Source organism: Rhinopithecus roxellana, chromosome 11, assembly GCF_007565055.1.
Source record: "Rhinopithecus roxellana isolate Shanxi Qingling chromosome 11, ASM756505v1, whole genome shotgun sequence".
Taxonomy (NCBI): Eukaryota; Metazoa; Chordata; class Mammalia; order Primates; family Cercopithecidae; genus Rhinopithecus; species Rhinopithecus roxellana.
The window spans coordinates 40,470,056-40,494,689 of NC_044559.1; the positions used below are offsets into that span (position 1 = coordinate 40,470,056).

Here is a 24,634-nt window from a genome sequence, read left to right on the forward strand (position 1 = left end):
CAAGCGCTACTCCCCATTTGGAAAAGAGGAGGCAGCAGCAGCTTTGGGAGCCATCTAGAGAGTTGATGAGGCAGAGCTGGGTGAGGCTAAGCCTAGGAGCCGGTGGAATTTTCCAGCCACGTGTTTTGTTAGACACTTATAGTCAGTTTGAAAAGGGGGAAAAAAAAAATCCTGTGGATGCCCATTTTCATTCTGGTCGTGCCGTCGTTCGCTCTCTCTGGGCCTGAACCAAGAGCTGTTTTTTGGAAAGGAAATGTGAGTCTGGCTCCCTGCGTCAGTGCGTCCAATGCTCTTCACATCTGCCCTAATGAAGCTGCCACTCACGAGAGGCCGACCCCATCCCCTCTGCGTTTTCATGTGCATCCCTGGGAATTAGCGAGACTTTTTCATCGCCCATCTTGACGTCAAATGACCAGCCTCTGGAACACCTCTTTTACGCACGGAGACTTTATTGAGTTTTCCAGGGCTGGCGTAACTTCTCGTCTAAGGTCCGTTTTTTCTTCCATCCTGACCGGAACCCAGAGGAGGGAGGAGGTGACGGTGTCCTTGGTGTTACAGTAGCGCCCCGGGTTCTGCCTGACTCGGCCAGCACCATCCATGCCATTCCCATCTCTCTGTTGAATTTCTACCAAGTGGAGCTTTTAAAAATAACCTGTCCTCGCTGGACTCTGATGTAGTCCCTGGGAAAGGCTCCTCTCCTGCACAATATTTATTTATTTTTTTTTAATTTGAGACAGAGTCTCACTCTGTCACCCAGACTGCAGTGCAGTGGCACGATCTCAGCTCACTACAGCCTCCGCCTCTTGGGTTCAAGCGATCCTCCTGCCTCAGCCTCCTGAATAGCTGGGATTACAGGTGTGCACCGCCACACCCAGCTAATTTTTGTATTATTAGTAGAGATGGGGTTTCACCAAGTTGGCCAGGCTGGTCTTGAATTCCTGACCTCAAGTGATCTGCCCGCCTCAGCCTCTCAAAATGCTGGGATTATAGGCATGAACTATCGTGCCCAGCCTTCTGCACAGTCTTAATGTCTGCATTTCTCAAGTCAAGTGGAAGAATGCAGCTGTTTTTTAAAGAGAGCCCAGGTGATTTTCTGGGTAGCAGAACTGTTGGTGCATCATTTACTAGACTGCAGAGGGAGTTCGGCCTTTTGTATTGGTTGTCAAGGGTCTTCCAGGAACCTGAGAAAGACTTTTCTCCTGCCACTGCCAGCTGCCCTCTCAGCAAGAAATGGAGTCAGTGACCTAAACTATGACTAGGTCTGGTCTCTAGAGGGCAAAGAGCTTGTCCAGCAGGTCAGGGGACTGAAGAGGGTCTAGGCTAGTGTCAGCCCCCACAGGCCAAAGGGTCTTGGGCATCTCGGAGACTGATGGACTTCTCTCTAACCTGTTCCCTAGGAGCCTTGACCACATGCTGGCTCATTTGAAACCATCTTGTCTCCACACTTGGGTGAGACTTAGTGTGTTCTGGTCTCTTCTCTTTGGGATTGGAGGATGTTTGGCAGATCTGTATCTGTATCTGCCAGATCCACCCAGTGCATATTTATGGGGCATCTCCTATGTGCCAGGCTCTGTTCTAGCAGTTGGGAGAACACAATGAACAGGGGAACTAAGTTCCTGCCCTTGTGCAGCTTGCTTTCTGGTTAAATGAAAGATTTAAAAAAAATAAGATTTTTTTTTCCAAGAGATGGAGTCTCACTCTATTGCCCAGGCTGGAGTGTGATGGTATGATCATAGCTTACCGTAGCCTCAGACTCCTGGATCCAAAACGAATCCTCCCACCTCAGCCTCCTAAGTAGCTGGGACTACAGGCGCAGGCCACCATCCCTGGCTAATTAAATAAATTTCTTTTTAGGAGATGGGGGTCTCACTGTATTGCCCAGGCTGGTCTTGAACTCCTGGCCTTAAGTTATCCTTCCACCTTGGCTTCCCAAAGTGCTGGATTACAGGCATGAGCCACTGCACCTCGCCAAGGAAAATTTGGAAGTGAATTAAGCAACACCAGCTACAAGTTAAAATATCTGTTCAGTGTTAGCTTTGGGGTTTTTTTTGTTGTTGTTCTTTTTTGAGACAGAGTCTTACTCTTTCGCCCAGGCTGCAGTACAGTGGGGCGACCTCAGCTCACTGCAACCTCCGCCTCCTGGGTTCAAGCGATTCTCGTGCCTCAGCCACCATAGTAGCTGGGATTACAGGCGTGTGCCACCACGCCCAGCTAATTTTTGTATTTTTGGTAGAGATGGTGTTTCACCAGGTTGGCCAGGCTGGTCTTGAGCTCCTGACCTCAAGTGATCTGCCCACGTTGGCTTCCCAAAGTGCTGGGATTACAGGCGTGAGCCACTGAGGCCCACGTAGTATTAGTTCACCTCAAAACATAGTGGCTTGAAACAACAGTCAATCTTTATTATGTGATGGTTTTCTGGGTCAGGAATTTGGGCATGGCTTCGCGAGGTGTTGTTAGCTCAAGGTCTCTCATGAGGAGATATCAAGAAGTTGGCTGGGCTGCAGTCGTCTAAAGGCTTGACCGTGGCCAGAGGATCTGCATCCACAGTTATTCACATGCCTGGCAGGTTGGTGCTGGCTGTTGGGAGGAGGGAGCCTCTCCGTGGGATTGCTTGAGTATCCTCACAACATGGCTGTCTTTCTCCAGCGCGAGCAATCCAAGAGAGCATGGTAGGAGCTGCAGTGCCCTCTATGACCTAGCCTTAGAGCATGCACACTATTTCCCTAATATCATACTGGTGGCACTGGTTAGCCCTGTTTCGTATCGAAAGAGACTTTCCAAGAGCATGAATAACGAGGCAAGGATTATTGAAGACCACCTTGGAGGCAGGCAACTATAAATATGAGGTTACAACAAATGAAATCTCATATAGGAAATGCTATGAGACCTTCCTAGCTGCTAATTAGCCTAGACTATAGGAGATGACATAAAATTAGTGGGCTGTCACCTGTCACCGTGCCTGATCATTTTAAATTTTACTGTGAAATGATCCACTCTGCCTCACCGGGGACTAAGTATTCTGCTTCTGTTGTTTATGAGAATTCAGTATTTGTCTTCGTCTTTCTCTCACTGGTGTGATCCTCCAAAATGGGGAGAGTGGAGGGTGCTTATAGTTTTTCAGATGCACATAGAGACTGTCAGAACAGCTAGGAAGCCAGACCCTGGGAGCAGGGCTATCTTGAAAAAGTGCCACTTCTAAAATGGGTTTATATAGTGCACGTCTGCGGGATCATCCAGTCTCCTGGGTGCCCCACCTGTATTCCCAAATGACATGGCTGTTCTAGAAGCTGCCATGTTCTTAATGATGTCACCCCCAAGCTGCAGTTGACTGGAGCAGGAGGGAGTCTGTGAGCCAAGACGGGCCAACAAGTCCTTTCCCTGGAATTGATGACCTCAAGGGGAAGTTCTTCCCTGCTAGAGAAAGCTTAACATAAAAACCCTGGGAACTGGAAACTGCCATGTTTCCTACACTGGAACAAGCCAGTCAGCACCGAGAGATCATGAGAACACACACACACACACCCAACACACAGACGATGGGGGCTCCAGAAGTGCTTGTGTCCCTGGTTTCTGGGCTCTGGGCCTAGCTGCTTTTCTTTTCTCCCCACAATTTGGTTGTTCAGCTCATCCTCAGATTCCAGGAGCCAAAACTTCCAGTTTTGTTGAACTAGGTTAGGCTTGGATTCTTTTCAGTTAGAACAAAAAGAGTAATGGGGAAAGTTAAAGACCTTTCCTTGTAGCCTTTGGATCCTTGGTTGGATGTGGGGACAGAGAAACAATTCTGAGAGGGAAGGAGGAAAAGCAGCTGGTGGGGGTGAGGATGGGGGCAGCCACTTAGGGCTGAGCTCTTAGGAGGTGAGTGATGGGGCAGACAGGAAGCAGGATGGCACAGCCCCTCTGTATTAGTCCGTTTTCAGGCTGCTGATAAAGACATACCTAAGACTGGGCAGTTTACAGAAGAAAGAGGTTTAATGGACTCACAGTTCCACGTGGCTGGGGAGGCCTCACAGTCATAGTGGAAGGCGAAAGTCACATCTCACATGGCGGGAGACAAGAGAAGAGAGCATGTGCAGCGGAAATGCCCTTTATAAAACCATCAGATCGGGCCGGGCACGGTGGTTCACACCTGTAACCAGCACTTTGGGAGGCCAAGATGGGCAGATCACAAGGTCAGGAGTTCAAGACCAGCCTGGCCAATATGGTGAAAACCCATCTCTACTAAAAATACAAAAATTAGCTGGGCATGGTGGCGTGCGCCTATAGTCCCAGCTGCTTGGGAGCTGAGACAGGAGAATCACTTGAACCCAGGAGGCAGAGGTTGCAGTGAGCTGAGATCGTACTGCTGCACTCCAGCCTAGGCAACAGAGCAAGACTCCATCTCAAAATCTCAAAAAACAAACAAAATATCAGATCTCGTGAGACTTATTCACTGTCCTGAGAACAGTACCGGAAAGACCCACCCTCATGATCCAGTTACCTCCCACCACTGGGTCCTTCCCACAACACATGAGAATTGTGAGAGCTACAATTCATGATGAGATCTGGGTGGGGACACAGCCAAACCATGTCACCCTATGCCACTGGGGAGCTTATCACTTCCCCTGAGAGGGGCATGGGTGTCCCCTCCCTCTGAAAGAGGTGAGCGTGTCCCCTCCACCATGTGGAGAGATGCAGCCCCCCTTCCCTCCTGCCTTCTATTCAGTGTTTGCCTCTGGCCAGGCCACAATTCACAAGCTGGTGGCTGTGGTACCTCAGGAAATCTGGGATCACTCCTGCCACTTTCATTCTCCACCCAATGTGGACAAGAGTCCATTCTTCCCTCCCTTCTCTGGTTCCATCCCATCTGTTGCCCTAAGATGGGCCAGTGAATCCCTCCTGACTGAGGCCTGAGAGGGCCACTAAGATGGGAGCCAGAGATTACAGAACACTTTGCCAGGGCGGGCACAGGTTTTGGGGTTGACCAGGTCCGTCTGACCCTGGGGCCCCTGGGGGATGCACCCTTCATGCCCTGCTCGCCATTCTCACTGGGGAGCAGAAAGGAAGCAAGGCCAGTGCCCACCCGTCTGAAGCACCGTGCAGGGCATCAGCCAGGTCCTGGCAGAAAACGGATGGCCAGCCCCATGTGTGAATGGAGGAATTTAACGAGGGCCCATTTACAAAGCGTGGGCAGGGGAGGGAAATCAGTAGCTGCTGATGCAGCATCCCTGAGCCTCCACCACCCGCTGACCTGCAGGGCCAAGGGAAGGGACTGATGCGGGATCGTGGGAGAAGGCTGCCCACAGGAGTTGGGCCTGGAGAACAGGGTCCAGGAGCCTGCGGTGCCCAGGCGGGGACAGAGCCAGCAGAAAACCACCCCACCGCTCCACCCCCACAGCAGGGTGGGAGAGGGCTAGAGAGGCTCTGGAGGGGCGGCCCACGTGGTCAGCACAGATGAGAAGCTGGGGCCGTGGGGGTGGATCCAGGTGTTTCTCCGGCGGGGTACATGGTGAACATTGTGCTGACCAGGCCTGTCACTTGTCCCTGCCTCAAGGACTCTGGAAAAGCTGACCACATCGATAATTACAGAAGCTGGAGGTGGCAAGACCTCACGGCACCTCTGACTTCATCTTCCTGTCAGGGCAGGAGAAGGTCTCCTGGGAGAAGGAGGTGCCATCTAAAGTTAGTCCAAGGCCGAGAGGAGTTCAGCCCAGACTGCCCTTTCTAAACCAGGGCCGACTTCTTTGAAAACGTGGCAGGTTCTAAAAAGCATCTGAAGGAAATGTGTCTTCATAGCCAGGACATATTTTCTCTGGCAGATTCCGAGATTGATGATGCAATTAGGGCAGGCCAAGAGAATGAAGTATTAGAGCTGTAAACTAAGATGCACATAGATGTTTCCACTCTTTGGGAGGCACAGATGCAGAAAAAGTTCTTTGTTCCTTAAGCTCAATGTAATAGGCTGCATTTTGTGTTAGAGCGGCATCTCCCCACAAAGGCCACCCCGTGTTTGGCGTAAATCACAATGCAGAGAGAAGGCTCATTCAGTGGTGTCTTCCCTGTTGGCACCTGGCACGTATCTGGATTATGGATGGTTGTGGATGCTCCCTGGCACCCTGGCTGTTAGAACAGAGCTCTGGGCAGGGAGAGGGCTTTTTTTTTTTTTTTTTTTCCAAGATGGAGTTTCACTCTTGTTGCCCAGGCTGGAGTGCAATGGTGCAATCTCAGCTTACTGCAACCTCCGCCTCCCGAGTTCAAGCGATTCTCCTGCCTCAGCCTCCCAAGTAGCTGGGATTACAGGCACCCGCCACCACGCTTGGCTAATTTTTTGTATTTTTAGCAGAGACAGGGTTTCCCTATGTTGGGCAGGCTGGTCTCGACCTCCTGACGTCAGGTGATCCGCCCGCCTCAGCCTCCCAAAGTGCTAGGATTACAGGTGTGAGCCACCACACCTGGCCAAGAGAGCTTTAAATGATCAGAACAGCAGAGAGGCCTGTGTTTCGGGGAGGGGACAAGGCCCATCTCCCTCTCTGGTTGGAAGGGACTCTCTTGCAGATGGAGGTCACGAGGGCATTCTTTGCATACGGTTTACCTTTCTTTTCATTGAAATCATTGTCTGGCTGCTGTTTCCTGAGCTACATCTCATTGTAAAATTCTGGTTTGTTGGCACAAACTCTTACTTGCTGCTTATGTTTGCTGGGTTCAGCTGGTTGAAGCTTTCTCCCACCACCTGGGCAAAGGTGTCCTCAGAGCAGTGGTTTCTGGGGTGGCCCCAGTCCTGTGGAGTGTGATCTGCCTTGAGCTCGGCCCATCCAGGGGAGCCACCATGGTACCTTTCCTCTGTAGGTGGCCTCTCATCTCCCCTCAGGTAGTCACTGTGGAGACATGGCCTGCCACTAAGTGTCTTAATCAGTGTGAAAAGCCCAGCTGGAGGCCTTCCATCCGTTTTCCGCCTCCCAACACAAACGCTCTTCAAGTGGTGGCCTGGCACGGACTCTTCGGAGAAAGGCCTTTTGATCCCAGCATGGGAGGCCTGTCCCCGTGTGCTCCCACTGCCACCTGCATGCCCGTCCACCGGCGGGACCTCTGTCGGGAGGCAGCTGACCTGAAAGGGGTGTTATTTTTTTAACGTGGGTTTTAGCACCCACAGCAAGAGTATTTTTAGCTGGTTATTGAGGCTGATTAGTGAGCCCCAGGCCTCCATTTGGTTAAATAGAGCCACCTTCACAGACGTATTTTGGTACAGTGCAAATCTAGTGTTCTGGATGGTATAGAGTTACCCCAAATGATGGCCGGCCATTTGCCCAGGGCCTGGGTCCTGCAGAGCAGTCTAGCTACATTCCCATGGTGCCAGACCAACGGCGGGCTGTCCAGGGGCGGCAGGACCCTGGGTGCTTCTCATTCTGGCAAACAGCAGGCAGCTGGCTCTAGAGTGCTCAGCCCCTTTGGAGACACCATTGCGGCCCTGTTGCTTGGTAGCTGTGCTGTATTGGAACCTCTCAGACCCTTAGTTTCTTCATCTGCAAATTGGAACTAATAATACCTACCATGTAGATATAATAATCCCCTGCCATGTAGGGTGAGCCTGGCATCAGCACTCCATGCGGGGAATGTGTCTGTGTGTGGGTGTCTGTGTGTCTATACATGTGTGTGTAGGGGTGCGGGTGTGTTTGTGTGGGTGGGTATCTGTGGGTGTGTGTGTGAGTGTGTGGGTCTGTGTGTGGGGGTGTCTGTGTGTGGGTTTGAGTGTGTGTGGGTGTGGGTGTCTGTGTATGGGGTGTGTATCTGTGTGTGGGTATGTGTGTGTGGGTGTGTGGGTGTTTGTGTGTGGGGGTGTGTGCGGGTATCTGTGTCTGTGTGTGTGTCTGTGGGTGTGTGGGGGTGTGGATGGGTATCTGTGGGTATGTGTGTGTGTGGATGTGTGTGTCTGTGGGTGTGGGTGTACGGGGGTGTGTGTGTGTGGGTACGTGTGTGTGTGTGTCTGTGTGTGGGTGTGGGTGTATGGGGGTGTGTGTGTGTTGGTACGTGTGTGTGTGTCTGTGTGTGGGTGTGGGTGTATGGGGGTGTGTGTGTGTGGGTACGTGTGTGGGTGTCTGTGGGTGTATCTGTGTCTAGGCACCTGTGTGTGGGTGTGTGTGGGTGTGTGGGTGTCTGTGAGTATCCACGTGTCTGTGTGTGGGCACGTGTGTGTGTGGGTGTCTGTGTGTGAGAGTATATGTATCTGTGTATGTGTGGGCACATGTGTGTGTAGGTGTATGTGAGTATCCGTGTGTCTGTGTGTGGGTATGTGTGTGTGTGGGTGTCTGTGTGTGGGCATGTGTGTGTGTGCATACATGCACACTCATGATCGTCAGGGAGCACAGAGGGAGAAAATAACAGGAAAAAGTCAAGAAGAAAGAGCCACCTTAAAGCATCTCAGGAATTCATCCATCAAGTCAAATCATCAAGAAATCCCCAGTCCCTCAAGGCTCATCTTGATGTGGAAGAGGAATTGACCTCTGGGGAGAAAGGCTCTGACCACACGGCCCAGTGGGAATCCAGAGGCCAGCGCACCAGCCTGACAGCTGTGACCTTGGGCAAGTCCCTGACTTCTCTGAGCTTCTGTGTCCAGCCCTATAAAATGAGGGGTGGGATTCCTTAAAGAAACACCGCTCTATCTCCCTGTGATCTAAATGATTGTAGTGTTCATGTTTCTCCATGGGAGAAAATCGCTGGATCTTGGCTCTCCATTGGGAGAGGGCAAGACAAGGACACTTGCTCACTGTAGATGGAAGTGAGCCTGGCTGCCTCTGTGGTCGCTATGAGTGCCGCCTGCGTGCTCCCTTTGACTGGCCTGAGAGGAATCGGACCCTAGACACTGAGGTGTGAGGTTTCCCTGAGGGCCGGACAGACATCTGACTGCATGGTGAGATGCCCAGGGAGGAGTTCGAGTCCGTCTGTGCTACTGTCATTTCCTGTCTCTTTTGAAATAGCTGTACTTTTGGACAGAGGCTGACAAATTCTTGGGTGGTAGATTTTGAAATGGTTATAAACAATTTGTAATTAGCTCCTTTGTCTAAATGAGAAAGGGACGCTTACTCAGGCTTTTTATTGAGTCAAGGCCCTTTATCCACGTGGCAAGTGCGTCAGATGTGAGCAAAGGAGCCCCTCTGGGATTCAGGAAAATTAAAAAGTCTGTTTATTGGAGACCTCCCATCTTTAGAGCTTGGGCCCCCTGGCTTGGCTAGTTACCAGAGTCCTAAATTCTGTGGTGTGGTTGAAGAGAAGCCCTGCGCTTGGAGGTTCAAGTCCCAGCCCTGCCACCTCCCGCTGCACAACCCTACGCAAGTCCCTTCCCGCCGTGGGCCTTCGGGATCTCCACCTACAGACAACAGGGTGGGATGGCAGCCCTTGTTCTCCTGCGTCACTGCCCTGACTGTTTCGAGGTTCAGACAAGAACATCTTTAAAAACCTGTGTATGTTCACTTTGTAAACTGAAAAGCTGGAAAAGACCAGGCATCCACATTATTGTTTATCCTTGCAAGGTGTAATAATCACAATGGTGGTAACTACAGCAACTGTTTATTATTATTTATGATGGGCCAGGCCCCAGGCCAAGAGCTTGATCACTTCCGTCTGTATAATCACTGCATACTTAGGTGCTGGTACCATCTGCATTTTATAGAAAGGTTAAGCAAATTGTCTAAGATCACACAGCTTATAAGGTCTGAGTAACCTAAGGCAGCTTCTTGATGGCCTTCCAGTCTGGTAGGCTGTTATTTTTCCAGTAGTTTCCTTTGATTCATCTAAGTCAGTGGTCTTCAACCCCAGCTGCCCAGGTGCCAGCCCTCATGGCCCACTGGAAAGCCTGGTTTCATTGTTCTATTGTGGGACCTAGCATCAGTGTTTGCTCAGGGCTCCCTGCTGATTCTGATGTGGTCTGTGTGGAGCACTGCCATCCTGAGACCCAGCATCTGTGGGAGAGGGCAGAGTAGTTTGGACTGAACATCGGGGCTCCATGGCCAGGTCTTTCCCCCTGGCTTCCTGCCCTGCAGGAGAAGGGAATTGGTCAGGTGGCCTCTAGGGGGTTTCCTCCAGGGGCTGTGAGGTTCTGTAATCATAAGAAGCTCATGAGCAAAGCTGTTATTGTTCTTTTTCTCCTTCTGTTTTAGGCAGAATATGAAGTTACTCCAGATGAAAAACTGGGAGAGAAAGGGAAGGAAATTATGACCAAGTACCTCACCCCAAAGGTAAGGAACTTTCCAAACCCCACAGCAGGTAGCACAGGAGGCCTTATCCAAAAATAGGAGCCCCTAAGTCTGTGCCAAGCCACATGGGAGAGCTATTAAGTGCTGTGCTGGTGGCTGTTGTTGATCTCCTGTGATCCACAGTTCTCATCCTCCCCCAGAGAGTGCCCAAGACTGGCAGGGCCAAGATAGGGATGGTCTAGGCCAGGCCTGGAGTAGGGGCGGGATGCCTGCTTCTTGGGGCCCAGCCCCTTCAAGGGTCACCATGCTGCCCTGTGCCCACACCCAACCATTTGTGGTAGGGCAGATAGAGGCCTGGCCAAGGTCAGGAGGAGAAGTGCCCAGAAGGAAGGGCTCAGCAGAGCGGTTCTGAGAGGTTGGTGTGGAGGGGAAGTGTTGGGGGTTGATTGGGAGGGAAAGGGGGTGCCCAGCTACATCAAAGAATGGAGAGAATTCTGAAACATATTCTGGAGTGTTCTGTAGGGTCAGGGGCATCCACTGAATGGTTTAAGCATTGGGGTACCACCATCCTCAGGGTCCAGCAGCCTTGGTTCTCCAAGATCTGCTTCCCCTTGACTCACCTTCACAGAAGTGTGTTCTCAACCCATTTAGTGTTCTAGTGTCAGTAGTTCTGCCCACTTGGTCAAGTCACATTCCCTCCCTGGGCCTCTGTTTCCCTTTCTTAAAAGTGGCCTTCCTGCCAGACTCACCTCCTGGAGGTGTTGGGAGCCTGAGATGAGACCTGTGTGGGAATAGCTTTGCATGTGTCCCATCCCCTGGGGCCATTGGTGGCTTCATCCTGTTCAGGACCCTGTGGACCAACTAGCTCCCCGGAAGGGTATACCTCCTGGTGCCCATCCCAGGCTACCAGTGGACTGAGGTCACCACAGCCTGTGGAAGGTCCTGGCCATCAGTCCTCCCACCCCCTGCACCTCTTGTACCAAATGTAGCCCTCGTTCTTCTCCAGCATCAGCAGTTGGTGGTGGCCATTGCCCTTGCAGGGTGAGCCCAGCCTCACGCCCAGAAGCGTTGCCCTTTGTCATGCCCTAGTCTGAACAGCCTGCTGGACAGCATCCCTAATACGCACATGGAGTCACCATCACCTTGCTGCCTCCCCTTGCTGTTTCTCTGCTTCTGCGTCCATCATAATCCATGCACTTCTCTTTCTGTGAGCTGCAAACACCCCCAGCCCTTTTGTACTTTTCAGAAATGACAGAATTTATGTTTATAAAACACTTCTAGGCATAGAATGGGGCTAGCTTGCTCTGGACAAGGCACCGTCCTCCCACTGTCTGCGGCCTGGCTCTGATCTGCAGTGAGGGTGGAGTGCTCCCTTTGCCCAACCTTGCTGGATGGATAGGCTCTTGTGGCTTAGCCAAGAGCAGGGTATAGGCAGGCACTGGGGCAGCCAATGAGGGCTGCCACTGGGTCACCCTGTGGCCAGCCTTGTCCAGAAGCCCCTGCTGGCAGCCTCTGACCTGAACTCTCCAGACCTCCCTACCTCTGCTCAGCCTTGCCTCCATCTCCTGGAGGGATGGGGCCCAGACTCCCCCAGCAGCTCAGATGGTTTTACAAGTGCCTCAGAGCCTGCCCACATTTTTTCCCTTAAGTTATTCTCAATTTAAAAACTTTAAGCCACACCATTTGTTACGGCCAGGGAGGCCTCTGGGGAAGGTGGTCGATCCGTGCCTTGGGTCAACTGTTTTCCTACAATAAACTTTGCCATTCCTTCCCATAACCGTCCCCATAACAGCTTGCTCCGGAGCCTGATTGACTTTTCACATGCCCCTGGGCCCCAGATGCAGCGAAGCAAGGTGGTGGCTGAGGAGCTGAGTGAGTGACTGAGGCCCCAGCACTGGCTCAGAGGACTTTGACCAACCCCAAAGCCACTGTCCCCAAGCCCAGATGGTCCTTGCCTTGGGACCCCTCCTCAGTATGTAGCTCGTGTGTCTCAGTTCCGCGCGGTGCTTTCCAAAGGGTAGACCATGGGAGAGTGGCCAGTGGAGAGGCTCTGTGAAAGAAAGCCCTTTGTGGTCAGTTACATGTGGGCAGCACTGTAATGCCATATCTCCCCTGGTGGATTCACTCAGCATGTGAGCATATTCAAGGCTCCGAGAAGTCCTGCAAGAAAGAAACCTCTTTAACTGTTACCAAAGCATTTCCCAAAGTTATTGACCATAACATTTTTTTCAGTTTCCGGCACACCTTGGGCTACAGAACACATCCAAGAGCCTCATGCCCACACCTCCTTCTGCTCCAGCATCCTATCCTGGGACCGCTCCCAGAGCCCCACACTGGGCTCTAGCCACACCGTTTCCCAGGCTCACCTGGATGTCCATACTTTGTGGCCTTTGTTCAGGCTGTGCCCCAGAAGGCCCTTTATCTGGAAGGCACTGTCCCCTACTCTGTCTTTCTCGCTTCTGTATCCCTGCTTAGCCCCAACACCCCCAGCTGCACAGAGCCTCTTCCGCCTCTCGTCAGAGCCCATTGCCCTCACCTGAGTGGTCTCTGAACACACTGTTCCATTGTTGTGATTCGGTGCCCCATGATGGGGATTCGAGGAGCCCACCCTCAGAGTGGGGGCAACACAGAAGCAGATTAACCAAATGCCCCATGATGGGAGCAGTGGTGGAGCTGTGCTCAGGGAAGTGGGGGATCTGGAGAAGCTGCCCCAGCCCAGCCCAGGTGAGCCAGGGGAGCCTTCCAGGAGGTAATGCTGCTGAATCAGATCTTAAAGGATGTGGAGGAGGAAGCTGCACATGAAAGAAGGGGAAGGAGGAGCGGCCTTCATGGGTGCAGTGCAGTGGGCATTTGGGGCTGTCTAGGGATACTTGTAATTGACAGAGTTGTGGGGGAGGGAAGTGCTCCTAGCATCTGATGCGTAGAGGCCATGGTTGCTGTTGAACATTCTACAGTGCACATGGCAGCTTCCTACCCAGAGTTACCTGGGGGCAAAATGTCAATAGGGCTGAGGTTGAGAAACCTTGGCACAGAGGTAGAAAAGGGCTCGGGGTGGGCAGTGCTGTGCGGGTGGGAATGGGGAGGGGGCCTCTCTGGGCTGTAGGAACTGGGAAGCCATGTTGAGGTGGCGGCAGTGTGGAGCTGCCAGTGCTTTGAGTGCCACTTATATTTTAGGATGATCCCGCTGACTACCTGGAGGAGTAATAAGGGGGATGAGGAAGGACTGGAGGCAAGAGGCCATCTGGGGAGCAGCCCCAGGTCCCCAAGCTGGGCCTGCAGCCTTGAGGATGGGGAGGAACAAGTGCCTTGCAAAACGGCAGAAGGGCGATGCCCTTGGGCTTGTCTTGAGTCTCTGGGTGGGTGGAGGTGTCCCCAGGAAAGACAGAGCACAGGATGAGGGCTGTGGGAAGGTCCACCTACTCTCGGCAGAGGCAAGGGGATTCACTTTGGATGGAGACAGTGGCATCTGCTCTCTGTGTCCCCGCCCCAGCATGATGCTGGACACATGGTTCTCAATCAATGTGAGTTGGTTGAAATGAAATACTGAGGGGAGCTCTGGAAGCTGCCCTCCATGGGCCCATCAGCTCTCCTGCCTCATGTCTCTGGGGAGCCACGCTTGGTGAGCTCACATCCGGAGGTGTCTGCCATCTTGTAATTGTTGGAAGCCAGGATAAAAAGCCCCTGCCTAAGCAATGTCTATGCCTGGAGCTCCGTTCTCCTCCCCATGGAGGACGCCCTACCAACCCTTGCCTGAAGTTTTTATCCCAAGAGGCAAAGCCCACTCCATAGACACTGCCTCGAATCCTGCATCGGTCGCCCACACATGGCCAGCTTTGCTTTGGGGGTGTTACAGGGCGCTAGTCAAGGGTAGGCTTGGAAGGGGTTGAGAGCTGTTGGAGAGCTCAGAGAAGGGCAGCAGAGTGCTGAGAAGGAGGCGAGCTTTAGGGTCAGGTAGACCTGGTTTCAAAGCCAGATGTCACCTCTTTGGGCTGCATGGGCTTGGGAAAGTTGCTTAACCTCTCAGTGCCTCAGTTTCCTCATCTGTCAAAGGTGTGGACCATGAGGATCATAAATAAAAGCAGCAAGTACTGAGCATGGTAGCTGGGGCGTCTTCAATGCCCGGCAGCAGTGCCTGTCATCTGCCTTTCCCCACCTTCTCCTTGCCTTCAAAATCAGGCTGTTGAATGAGGAAATCGTTCAGACATGGAACTGCCAGCTGTGGAGTGTGAGAGGCCAGGGAAGGGTCCAGAGGGCCTCCAGCTGCAGAGGGCTGGACAGAGGCAGTGCGTCAGTCAGGATGATTTATACTAGCTGCCACAACAAACCCCCAAATCTCAGGGGCTTCTCCCAGCAAAGGTTAATTTCTTTCTCATGCATCATCCGATTAAGTCATCAGCTCTTCTGGGTCCTTCTCCCTGGGTGACTCAGGGATCCTGGCTGCTCCTGTGGACCCACCATCTTGAATGTGTCGTCTCATGGTCAGTGCCACAGGGGAAGAGAGGGATGAAGGAAGCACAGCAGCTTTTAAGTTCTTGACCCAGAAGCAACACTCATCACTTCCTCTCGCGGTCCATGGCCAGTAGGGAGGCTGGGAAAGGGAGAGGAGCATGTGGAATATTAGGTGAGCACACCAGTAAGCCTCCCTCTGTACATTCCCGTCCCTCAACCCCCAAGTTAAGAACATCACGTGGCAGGCTCGTCTCTGGTGCTGGTTAGACAGCCATGAGCATGGCGTGTCTTAGGGATGGTCTCAGGTTTGTTAGCTCACAGAAGCTGGCCAGCGGGCCACAGTTGGATCTGAGTGTGTGCTGGGCTCTGAAGAGAGCTGAGCAGCTCACCTTCTGCCCTCTAGTTCTACAGCCCAGAAGTGATACAGGTCTTGCTCTGTCACCCAGGCTGGAGTGCAGTGGCGTGACCTTGGCTCACTGCAACCTCCCCCTCCCTGGTTCAAGCGATTCTTGTGCCTCAGCCTCCAGAGTAGCTGGGATTACTGGCATGTGCCACCACGCCCGGCTAATTTTTTGTATTTTTAGTAGAGACAGGGTTTCGCCATGTTGGCCAGGCTGGTCTCGAACCCCTGACCTCAGGTGATCCACCTGCCTCGGCCTCCCAAAGTGCTGAGATTACAGGTGTGAGCTGAGATTACAGGTGACAGGTGTTCAGAAGAGGGGAGGGTCACTCTGAGCTGAGGTGGCCCAGGAAATGTCCCCATTGTAATAACAATAATCATAAGTGAAAACAGAATTATATTTCATCCACCATTACAGATCACTTTTTGAAATACCTATGGCCGGGTGCAGTGGCTCACACCTGTAATCTCAGCACTTTGGGAGGCCGAGGCAGGCGGATCACCTGAGGTCAGGGGTTCGAGACCAGCCTGGCCAACATGGCGAAACCCTGTCTCTACTAAAAATACAAAAAATTAGCCGGGCGTGGTGGCACATGCCAGTAATCCCAGCTACTCTGGAGGCTGAGGCACAAGAATCGCTTGAACCAGGGAGGGGGAGGTTGCAGTAAGCCAAGGTCACGCCACTGCACTCCAGCCTGGGTGACAGAGCAAGACTCCATTTCAAAACACAAAACAAAACAAAAATACCATTTTTTTTTAGATCTATTGGTATAGTTCTCATACCATAGAACTAATTATTTTAAAGTACAATTCCATGGTTTTAAAAAGATTCAAAATCATATAACCATCACTGCTTTCTGATTCCAGGGTATTTTATTACCCCAAGAAGAAACTGTTGTACCTGTTAGCAGTCACTCCCTGTTCCCCTTTCCTCCCAGGCCCTGACAGCCACTTATCTACTTTCTGTCTCTAGGCCTATTTCAGACATTTCATAGAAATGGAATATCACATAATATGTGGCCATCTGTGACTGGCTTCTTTTGCACCATAATGTTTTTAAGATTTATCCACACTGTAGCATGTATCAGCACTTCACTCCTTTTTATGACTGAATGATATTCCATTGTAAAGATATAACACATTTATTTATTTATCTATTCATCAGTTGATGGACACTTGTGTTATTTCTACCTTTTTGTTGTTGTTGTTGAGACGGAGTTTCGCTCTTGTCACCCAGGCTGGAGTACAATGGTGTGATCTCAGCTCCTTGTAACCTCCACCTCCCGGGTTCAAGTGATCCTGCTGCCTCAGCCTCCCAAGTAGCTGGGATTACAGATGCCCACCACCATGCCCGGCTAATTTTTGTATTGTTAGTAGAGACGGGGTTTTGCCATGTTGGCCAGGCTGATCTTGAACTCCTGGCCTCAAGTGATCCACCCACCTCAGCTTCCCAAAGTGCTGGGATTACAGACGTGAGCCATCGTGCCCAACCTGCTTCTACTTTTTGTTTCTACTTTTTTGCTTTTATGGAATAATAAGGCTATGAACATGCAGGTACAAGTTTTTGTGTAGACATGTTTCATTTGGCTATATGCATAGGAGTAGAGTTGCTGGGTCGTAAGGTAACTCTATGTTTAAATTTTTGAGGAACTGCTGGGCTGTTCTTGAAAGCACTGTACCATTTTAAATTCCCACCAGCAGGGTTCCAATTTCTCCACAACCTCATCAACACTTGTTATTTTCTGTCTTTTTTATTTTATCCATCTTAGTGGGTGTGAAGTAGTGTCTTGATGTGATTCTGATTCATACTTCCCTAATAATTAATAATGTTGAACACCCTTTCTTGTGCTTTTTGGCCACTTGTGTATCTTCTGTGGGAAATGTCTATTCAGATTCTTTGTTCATTTTTGAATTGGGTTGTTTGTCTTTAATGTCGAGTCAGAAGAGTTCTTTATATGTTCTGGATACAAGTTCCTTATCAGTATATGGCTTACAAATATTTTCTCCCATTCTGTGGGTTGTCTTTTCACTTTCTTGATGGTGTCCTTTGAAGCACAAAGGTTTTTCATTTTGATGACATTCAGGTTTCATTTTTGTAACTTGTTTTTAAATGACTTGTTTTCATTTTGTCTTATCTGTCCTTGTAAGAGGGCCTCAGTTTTTGAAGGGAAAGGGTGTGTATGGAAACAAAGTAAAGAAATCCTAATGCACATTTAGCCCCATGACCTGGTCTTCCTTTGAAGAACGAGAGCCCCACTGCCTATTGGAAAGATCAGGGCCAGGCCTGGTCCTTCTTGGACATTCAGCCCCTTATCCTAGTTGACATGACAACATTCTCCAGACTTTGAGCTCTTCCATTCCTAGGACCGCACTGGCCTCTTACAGACTTGCTCCTGGAACTTCCTAGCAGCTCCCCAAGTTGGGTATTAGTGTACCTATTTTACAGGGCAGGTAACTGAGACTTGGGAAGAGAAAAGGCTGGTCCAAAATGGAGAAGCACCTGCGTGACCTGCTTTGGCCGTGTTACTTGTAGGACATGTTGCTGCGGCTCATTTTAATCGGGCCCGTGAGCAACAGTGCTGGTCTCTGTGGTTGCAGTGCCCCATCCCAATTACTAAGGTCTGGCAGGAGGTGCCAGTTTTGATGTGGCTTTGTTAGGGACTATCAGTGGATTCCAGGGGAAGCTCAAACCCGGTGCCTGGTCCTACTGAAAGGGCCTGTGTGGGTTCTTCCTGGACAAGGGGGTGGACAGGTGGGTTGGGGCAGGCTTCTAAGGAACTGGTATGGCATCCCTCCGTGGGGTACTGGGAAGGCCATTGTGCAGGCAGCTCTTAGAGCGCATTTCTTGCCAAAGGTCTGCAGGCAGGATACTGTTCTCTGAGCCCTCCGTAGATGCCGGGCTGCCTCTTTGTTTCAATAAACAATGATAGGGTAAGACAGGGAAGTTGGTTCTTGTGAAGGGGGAAGTTACCCATCAGCCTGTGTTTCCACACAAAAGAAATCTATTCGTAGTGCTTGTTGGGCTCTCTGGAAAACATCCACATTTTACAAAGTCAAGAGCTTGAATGAAAGGAAATAATAACGACTCCAAATTCCCTCCTCTGGCTCCCCACCCCCACCCAGGCACCAGCATCAGGAGGCCGAGCAAACCCACACAGCTCCTCGGCCTCTGGCACAGGCAGTCGGCTTCATCCTTGTCCCTAGGACCTCGTACAACCCGTCCTGCCACTTTCCAGCTCTGCATCCTTGAAGGCTCAGTTTCCCCAACTGAGTATGGGGCTGATAAAAATGGCGCTCACCTGAGCTTGTGGCCATCAGTCATCCCCTAGCACTTGTGTGGTTTTGGCCATGTTTGCAGACTACCCTTAACAGTTACCTATACAATGATTTTCTTTCTTTTTTTTTTTTTTTTTTTGGAGACGGAGTCTTGCTCTGTCACCCAGACTGGAGTGCGGTGGCCGGATCTCAGCGCACTGCAAGCTCCGCCTCCCGGGTTTACGCCATTCTCCTGCCTCAGCCTCCCGAGTAGCTGGGACTACAGGCGCCTGCCACCTCACCCGGCTAGTTTTTTGTATTTTTAGTAGAGACAGGGTTTCACCGTGTTAGCCAGGATGGTCTCGAACTCCTGACCTCATGATCTGCCCGTCTTGGCCTCCCAAAGTGCTGGGATTACAGGCTTGAGCCACCGCGCCCGGCCTACAATGATTTTCTTTAAATCAGCTCATCTTTTAACTTAAAATAGATGCGTTTTAAAAGGAAACCTTGTACCAGGAACATGCCTGGAGAACCAGTATTGATTTGTCATACATAAAGGTAACTGGAAAAATTAAGATTAAATCCAAGCTAGATACTGTATTGCCTGCATGAGGCTGTGAGCCTGAAGGCTTCATCCTTGTCATTTTAAAGGAGATTAGTGAATGTGAGAGACCTGATGACAAGACGGTAGCACTGCCTGCGACTTTCTACTTCATGATGGGAGGCTTGCAGGAGATCCGAAGAGAATCACTTTTTCACTGAGTGATTCAATATTATCTAATTGTGTCCCTGTACTTCCTAAGACCTCTCATCATCTTTAGAAGATGCCAGGCTAACTCTCTGCTTCCCAGCTATGGTGCGTTATGGAAATGGAAATGCTGGCTTGTTTTTGGTAGAGACAGCATGACCTAGGGCAAAGCACACTGGACTGGGAGTCAGGCTCATTCCTGATCTCCCTTCCTGGGGTCCATGGCCCTGGTCCTGCTTAGAGTCTGCCTGTTCATCCAACCAATTCATGGTCTCCAGGGCAACCAAGGGTGTGAAATATGGGGGGCTTGGGCAAATGGCTCCCTTCCAAGTACCTGTCCCCTTCTCCGTGGGGCTTTGGGGTCCCAGACACCAGCCCTGGACCCAGCTTTTCATCTCTGCTGAGATTGCTCGGCCCTCGTCTTCCAGCCCCTGGAACAGGATCTCTATCCTGTTTTCAATTAATCCAGTGAGCTCAGAGTCCACCTTCACGTGGGCAGAGGGTCTGGCTGGGCAGCTGCCCCTGCTAGGCCATCTACCAGCGTTTCCAGCTTCTTGCCACAGCCCTGCAAACAGGCTGGAGGGCAGGAGAGGATTGAAAAGAAAACTTGAGAAAGGGACTTCCAGGAGTTTTCTCAAGCAGCAGTAGTAAGGGATGGGGGTCGGGCCTCTTTCTCTTCCACTTTTGGGAGCAGCAGAGAGAGGAATTCACAAATCAAGCCACATGTGTGCTCATGAGCTGTCCTGGGACATCTAGCATTTATTAAGCTACTACTGTAGCCTAGAACTTTATATTCCGTGTTTTGCTAAGTCCTCATCACAGCCATGTAAAATAACAAGAAGTGGAGGCTCACTCAGGTTGGGTGCCCAGGGAAATCTCAGGGGCTGCCCAGTTCTGGGCCCTGCACGCAGTTTTATCTACAGATTCCCAGCGTGCAAACAGATAAAAAAGATCTGTGGTTGACCCCCAAGGGGGCTGGACTTCCCTTTTTCCTCCCTTCTCCTTCCCCTTCCCCAGGCTCTGAATTTGAGGAGAACATTTAGGGTTCTGTGGATCCCAGTTTAAACACCATGGAGCTGAGCTAAACTCCTCATTTCCTAGATAAATAAACTGAGGCCCAGAGAGACCCAGGTTGGAAGAGGAGACTGGAATGTTCCTTGTGGAGCTTTCTATAACTCTGTGCTAGAAATAAGGAGAGGAGGCCTCAAAAGGGATGCTTCCTGACTTGGTTTTCCTACTCCCACTGGGGATGGCCAGCAGCTGGGCTTCTATTCCTCTGAGGTGCTTTTTCTTTAAGCCAGTAAGTGTCTAAATGCTGAGACATTTGTAATGTCTGTGCAAAGCAGAGAAGTTGGCTGTTGCCAGAAGTTCTACTAGTTAAGCACTAAGTCATTAACTCTCTGGGTTTTAGTGGAGGAGGTGGGAGAAAATATTAATTTAGCACCTACTGTATGCTACATGCTTTATAGCTTTAGTGCATTCTATCTTCATGACTCTCCTATGTAGTAGACACTGTTGTCCTTGTTTTACTCCAGGCAGTCAGAGTTCTTTAGCTCATCATGGTGAAACTGGGAGAATTGAAAACAGGGAGGCTGAGCATGGTGGCTCATGCCTGTAATCTCAGCACTTTGGGAGGCCAAGGCGGGAGGATTACTTGAGGCCAGGAGTTTGAGACCTACCTGGGCAACACAGCGAGACCCCCATCTCTACAAAGAAAAGAAAATTTGGAGGGCTGGGCGTGGTGGCTCACACCTGTAATCCCAGTACTTTGGGAGGCCAAGGTGGGCAGATCACCTGAGGTCGGGAGTTCAAGACCAGTCTGACCAACATGGAGAAACCCCGTCTCTACTAAAAATACAAAATTAACCGGGTGTGATGGCACATGCCTGTAATCCCAGCTACTTGGGAGGGTGAGGCAGGAGAATCGCTTGAACCCGGGAGGTGGAGGTTGTGGTGAGCCGAGATCACACCATTGCACTTCAGCCTGGGCAACAAGAGTGAAATTCCATCTTAAAAAAAAAAATTAATTAGCTGGGTATGGTGGTGTGTGCCTGCAGTCCTAGCTATACAGGAAGCTGAGGTGGGAGAATCACCTGAGCTCAGGAGTTCAAGGCTGCGGTGTGAGCTATGATCGCACCACTGCTCTCTAGCCTGGGTGACAGAGCAAGACCGTGTCTCAAAAAAAAAAAAAAAAAAAGACAGAAAACACGGATGCAAACAGATACTAGTGTGCAAATATTTATAGGAGCATTATCACAATGACCGAAAAATGGCAACAACTGAAGTATCCATCAACGGATGAATGGATAAGCAAAAGTGGTCTGTCTCTACAGTGCAATGTTATACCACAGAAAGGAATGAAGCACTGATGCATGCCCCAGTGTGGATGAACCTTGAAAACATTACGTGAACTGAAAGCATCAGACGTAAAAGGCCACATATTCTGTGATTCCATTTCTATGAGGTATCTAGAATAGACAAATCCATAGAGGCAGAAAGTAAGTTAGCATTTACCAGGGGGCCGGTGGGAGGGAGGGAGTAGGGAGTTGCTACTTAACAGGTACAAAGGGTCTGTTTAGGATGATACACATTTTTGGAACAAGATAGAGGTGACGGTTGCCATGATGAACGTAATGAATGCCACTGAATTGTACACTTTAAAATGGTTGAAATGGTGAAGTTTATGTTATGTCTATTTTACCACAATGAAAGAAAAAGAGCAAGAAAAGAGTGGGATGTAAGCTGGCCTGTGCAGTGCTGGAGCCTGTGATGTTTCTCTTCCTCTGCATTGTCCTCTTGAAAGTTAACCAAAGACAAAAGTTCCCGCTGAATCAGCTTCCCAGGTGTAGCAGGGGGTGGGGCGGCAAGGCCGGGGAATGAGCAGGCCCCAGAGGCGGGGTCGGGCTGGCGTCCAGGGGCTGGGTGTGCCAGCGCCATCCGGGGCCCAGCCCAGCTCCTGGCCCCCAACCTGGGCCTCGGCTTCCACTTTGCACTGTGTCCTTAGCATCTTCTCACGTCACAGTCTCCCACGTGGCATATTTCATGACTGTGTAATTGTCCTTCAAGTAGCCACACCCCACCCCTCACCAACCTTTCCTGGAAAACAGCTTGTCTTTGCCCACAGCCTGATTTCATCTTGGCGCCTCCTGACGCCCTTGAGGCTGATGTGCCTTGCCGGAGCTCCTCACAGCGGGCCAGGGCAGGCCCGTCCAGGTCCTTTTTCCTTTCTCGTGACCTTCCAGGTCAGAAAACTGGAGGTTCCTTTGATGCTGGCGGAGCTGGCTCTGCCTCTGACCCTGTCCTTAATGTGTGTGTATAGTGTTTCCTGCCCAGAATGCCTCTCTGGAGTGGCGGCAGACAGAAGACTCAGCCACAGGCTTCCTGAGGGCACCCCCAACTCTGTCCTGGGTGGGCAGTGATCCTGGTCCCTGTGGCTTGGCAGGCCGCCCCCATCCATGGACCTTGGGCAGAGAAATGGCATCATGTGTCTGAGGTAGGGGGCAGGTTCTCTTGAATTTCCTGGCTCTTGGGAGATTCCTGCGCACCGCCCCTCCCCGCCCCGCCCCGCCCCCGCCCCGCCCCCGCCCTGCCCCTTTATTTCCCAGTCCCAAGGAATGAAGTCTTCACGAGAAAAAATCCAACACGATTTCAGATTGAGGAGGGTGGTGGGTATTCTGGAAGATGGAAAGTTGGCGGGCCCTGCCCTTGCTTCTCAAGCACAAAGAATGAGGGACACTCCCCACCATTTCCCTGTCGTGAACATCCCCGGCACCTTGGGGCCTGGGCTCCATGTGTCAGTGACCTGCGTGGGGTTACATTGGCCCAGGTGGAGCTGGCTGCATGCAAACCACGGGCCAGGAAGAATCGTACTCCTCCTGCTGCTCCTGCAGCTGCGCCGGTCCCGCGAGCCCCCTCGTGTGCGGCCTGTGTAAACAGCACGTCATCTTCTGTTGCACACTTTGGGCCTGCGGGTCATGACCAGGGATTATCAAATTGACAGAACTCAGCTGGCCTCTCACTCCATGTCCGGGCACATTGCATTTTGTTAATTATCGTCTTTTGCTTTTGACGTAAAGGGTCGGGGTCTGGGTCAGGGTCACTGTGTATTTTCCTTTCCTTCTCATTAAAGTTGCCCAGCTCTCAGGCCCCCAGTTAAATTCTGTCAGTGTTTAAAGATGTCCTCCCTCGCTTCCCCACCCCTAAGCACCCTTCATTCTTATTTCTGTGAAGCCACTGGAATAGCAAAGGAATTGTGGGTCAGGGTCTTTCAAACCCAGTCCATTTTCTTTTTCTTGAAGGGCTGCAGCTATTTCTGAAGGGCTGGATTTTTTTTTACTTTGTTGGCCCAGAGAACATGACACGCTGGGTCTCAGGGTGACCAGGTCAGCAGGGCACTGTGAAGGGGCTGGAACCACCCCCGGCCCTTTGTAGCCCTGAGGCAGAGCTTGCTTCCAGCACTTCCCAGCCACATGGCCCTCACTTGGTTGCTCATAGCCCCGAGCCTGCTGCCTGCCTGTGATCCTCAGTGCAACCCTGCCGTCTGAAAGGCGTCTAGAAAAGTGTCGGTTCTGCCATTAGGAAAAGTGAATTCATCCAGAGCCCGAGTCTTAGGAAGACTTCCTAGTGCACAAACGGCATGAGCTGGAGGATAGAAGGGTCCTCCCTATTGCCCGGCCAAACCCCCTTTACCCTGTGGGCCATGATCAAACCTCTCCACAGCCGTGGAGCCACCTGTTTGTAAAGAGGCCGCCTCTGTGAGTGCTCTCTCCTGGGTGCTGAAGGGCTGTGACCTGCACTCTGCAGCCTGCAGTCCTTGCTGACCTTGAACTCCTACCATCGGCTAACAGAGTTGGTAGCTGGGGTCCTTAGGGTGGACCTCAGGGCCTGGGCACGGGATGGGCACTCAGGGAACCTGTATGACTGATGGACCCTAGCTGAAGAAGCTTTCTGACTTGTCACAGCAGTGGCCCCACCTCCACCTCTGCTCACAAAGACAGCTCCCATGCCTTGAAGTCTCTTCCTGGCCTGGTGGAAAAACCAGCTACCCTCAGGGTCACCACCAAAGAGGTACAAGAGATCCTCAGCCAAAGAATTAAGGAGGTTGCAAGAGTGGTGGCGTGTGTCTGCACCATGATGGAGTCACAGGCCTTTCGTGGATGCCGGTTACTTCTGAACACTGTGTCACAGTGTCACTCCCGCTTTCTCCTCCACCAGCCACACGAGGCTCCAGAGAGCCCTGTGAGCCCCTTAGACTCTAGGTCTTTGCGCTGTTCATCAAGGAAAGATAAAAATGGCAGACTGGATGCCATCTTCCTAAAGGCATGATGGCCTCTGGAAGGGCCCTGGAGAGATCCCTTTGAGAGTTGGAGACAGGGGAAGATCCAGAGTTTCTTTGAGGGGAGACTGAAGCTTAAATAACTTGCTGAGCATGTTTTTTAAGAAAAAGAATAGAAGGTTAGGTACAAAAGTGAATATTGAGAATGAGAAAAGAAATCACAACAAATTACTGAGGCCTTGGAGATTCAGGTCCTTTTCATCTGTGACCTCAATTTCCCAGAAGTGCTTCTGTAGAAATGCTGTATCTCCCAAGACAGAGCATTCTGTAGCTCCCAGGACTAC

At 51.1% G+C, this 24,634-nt stretch overlaps 1 protein-coding gene across 3 annotated transcripts in view; it reads left to right on the forward strand.

Moving 5' to 3' along the window:
- The window catches only part of GRK5 (G protein-coupled receptor kinase 5), a 251,480-nt gene that overhangs the window by 181,215 nt on the left and 45,631 nt on the right, over positions 1 to 24,634 (forward strand). For all 3 annotated transcript variants that reach the window (XM_010375976.2, XM_030940373.1, XM_030940374.1), the window contains one exon: positions 10,128 to 10,205. In XM_010375976.2, the coding sequence (XP_010374278.1) occupies positions 10,128 to 10,205 (78 nt within the window). The remainder of the gene's footprint in view (positions 1 to 10,127; positions 10,206 to 24,634) is intronic.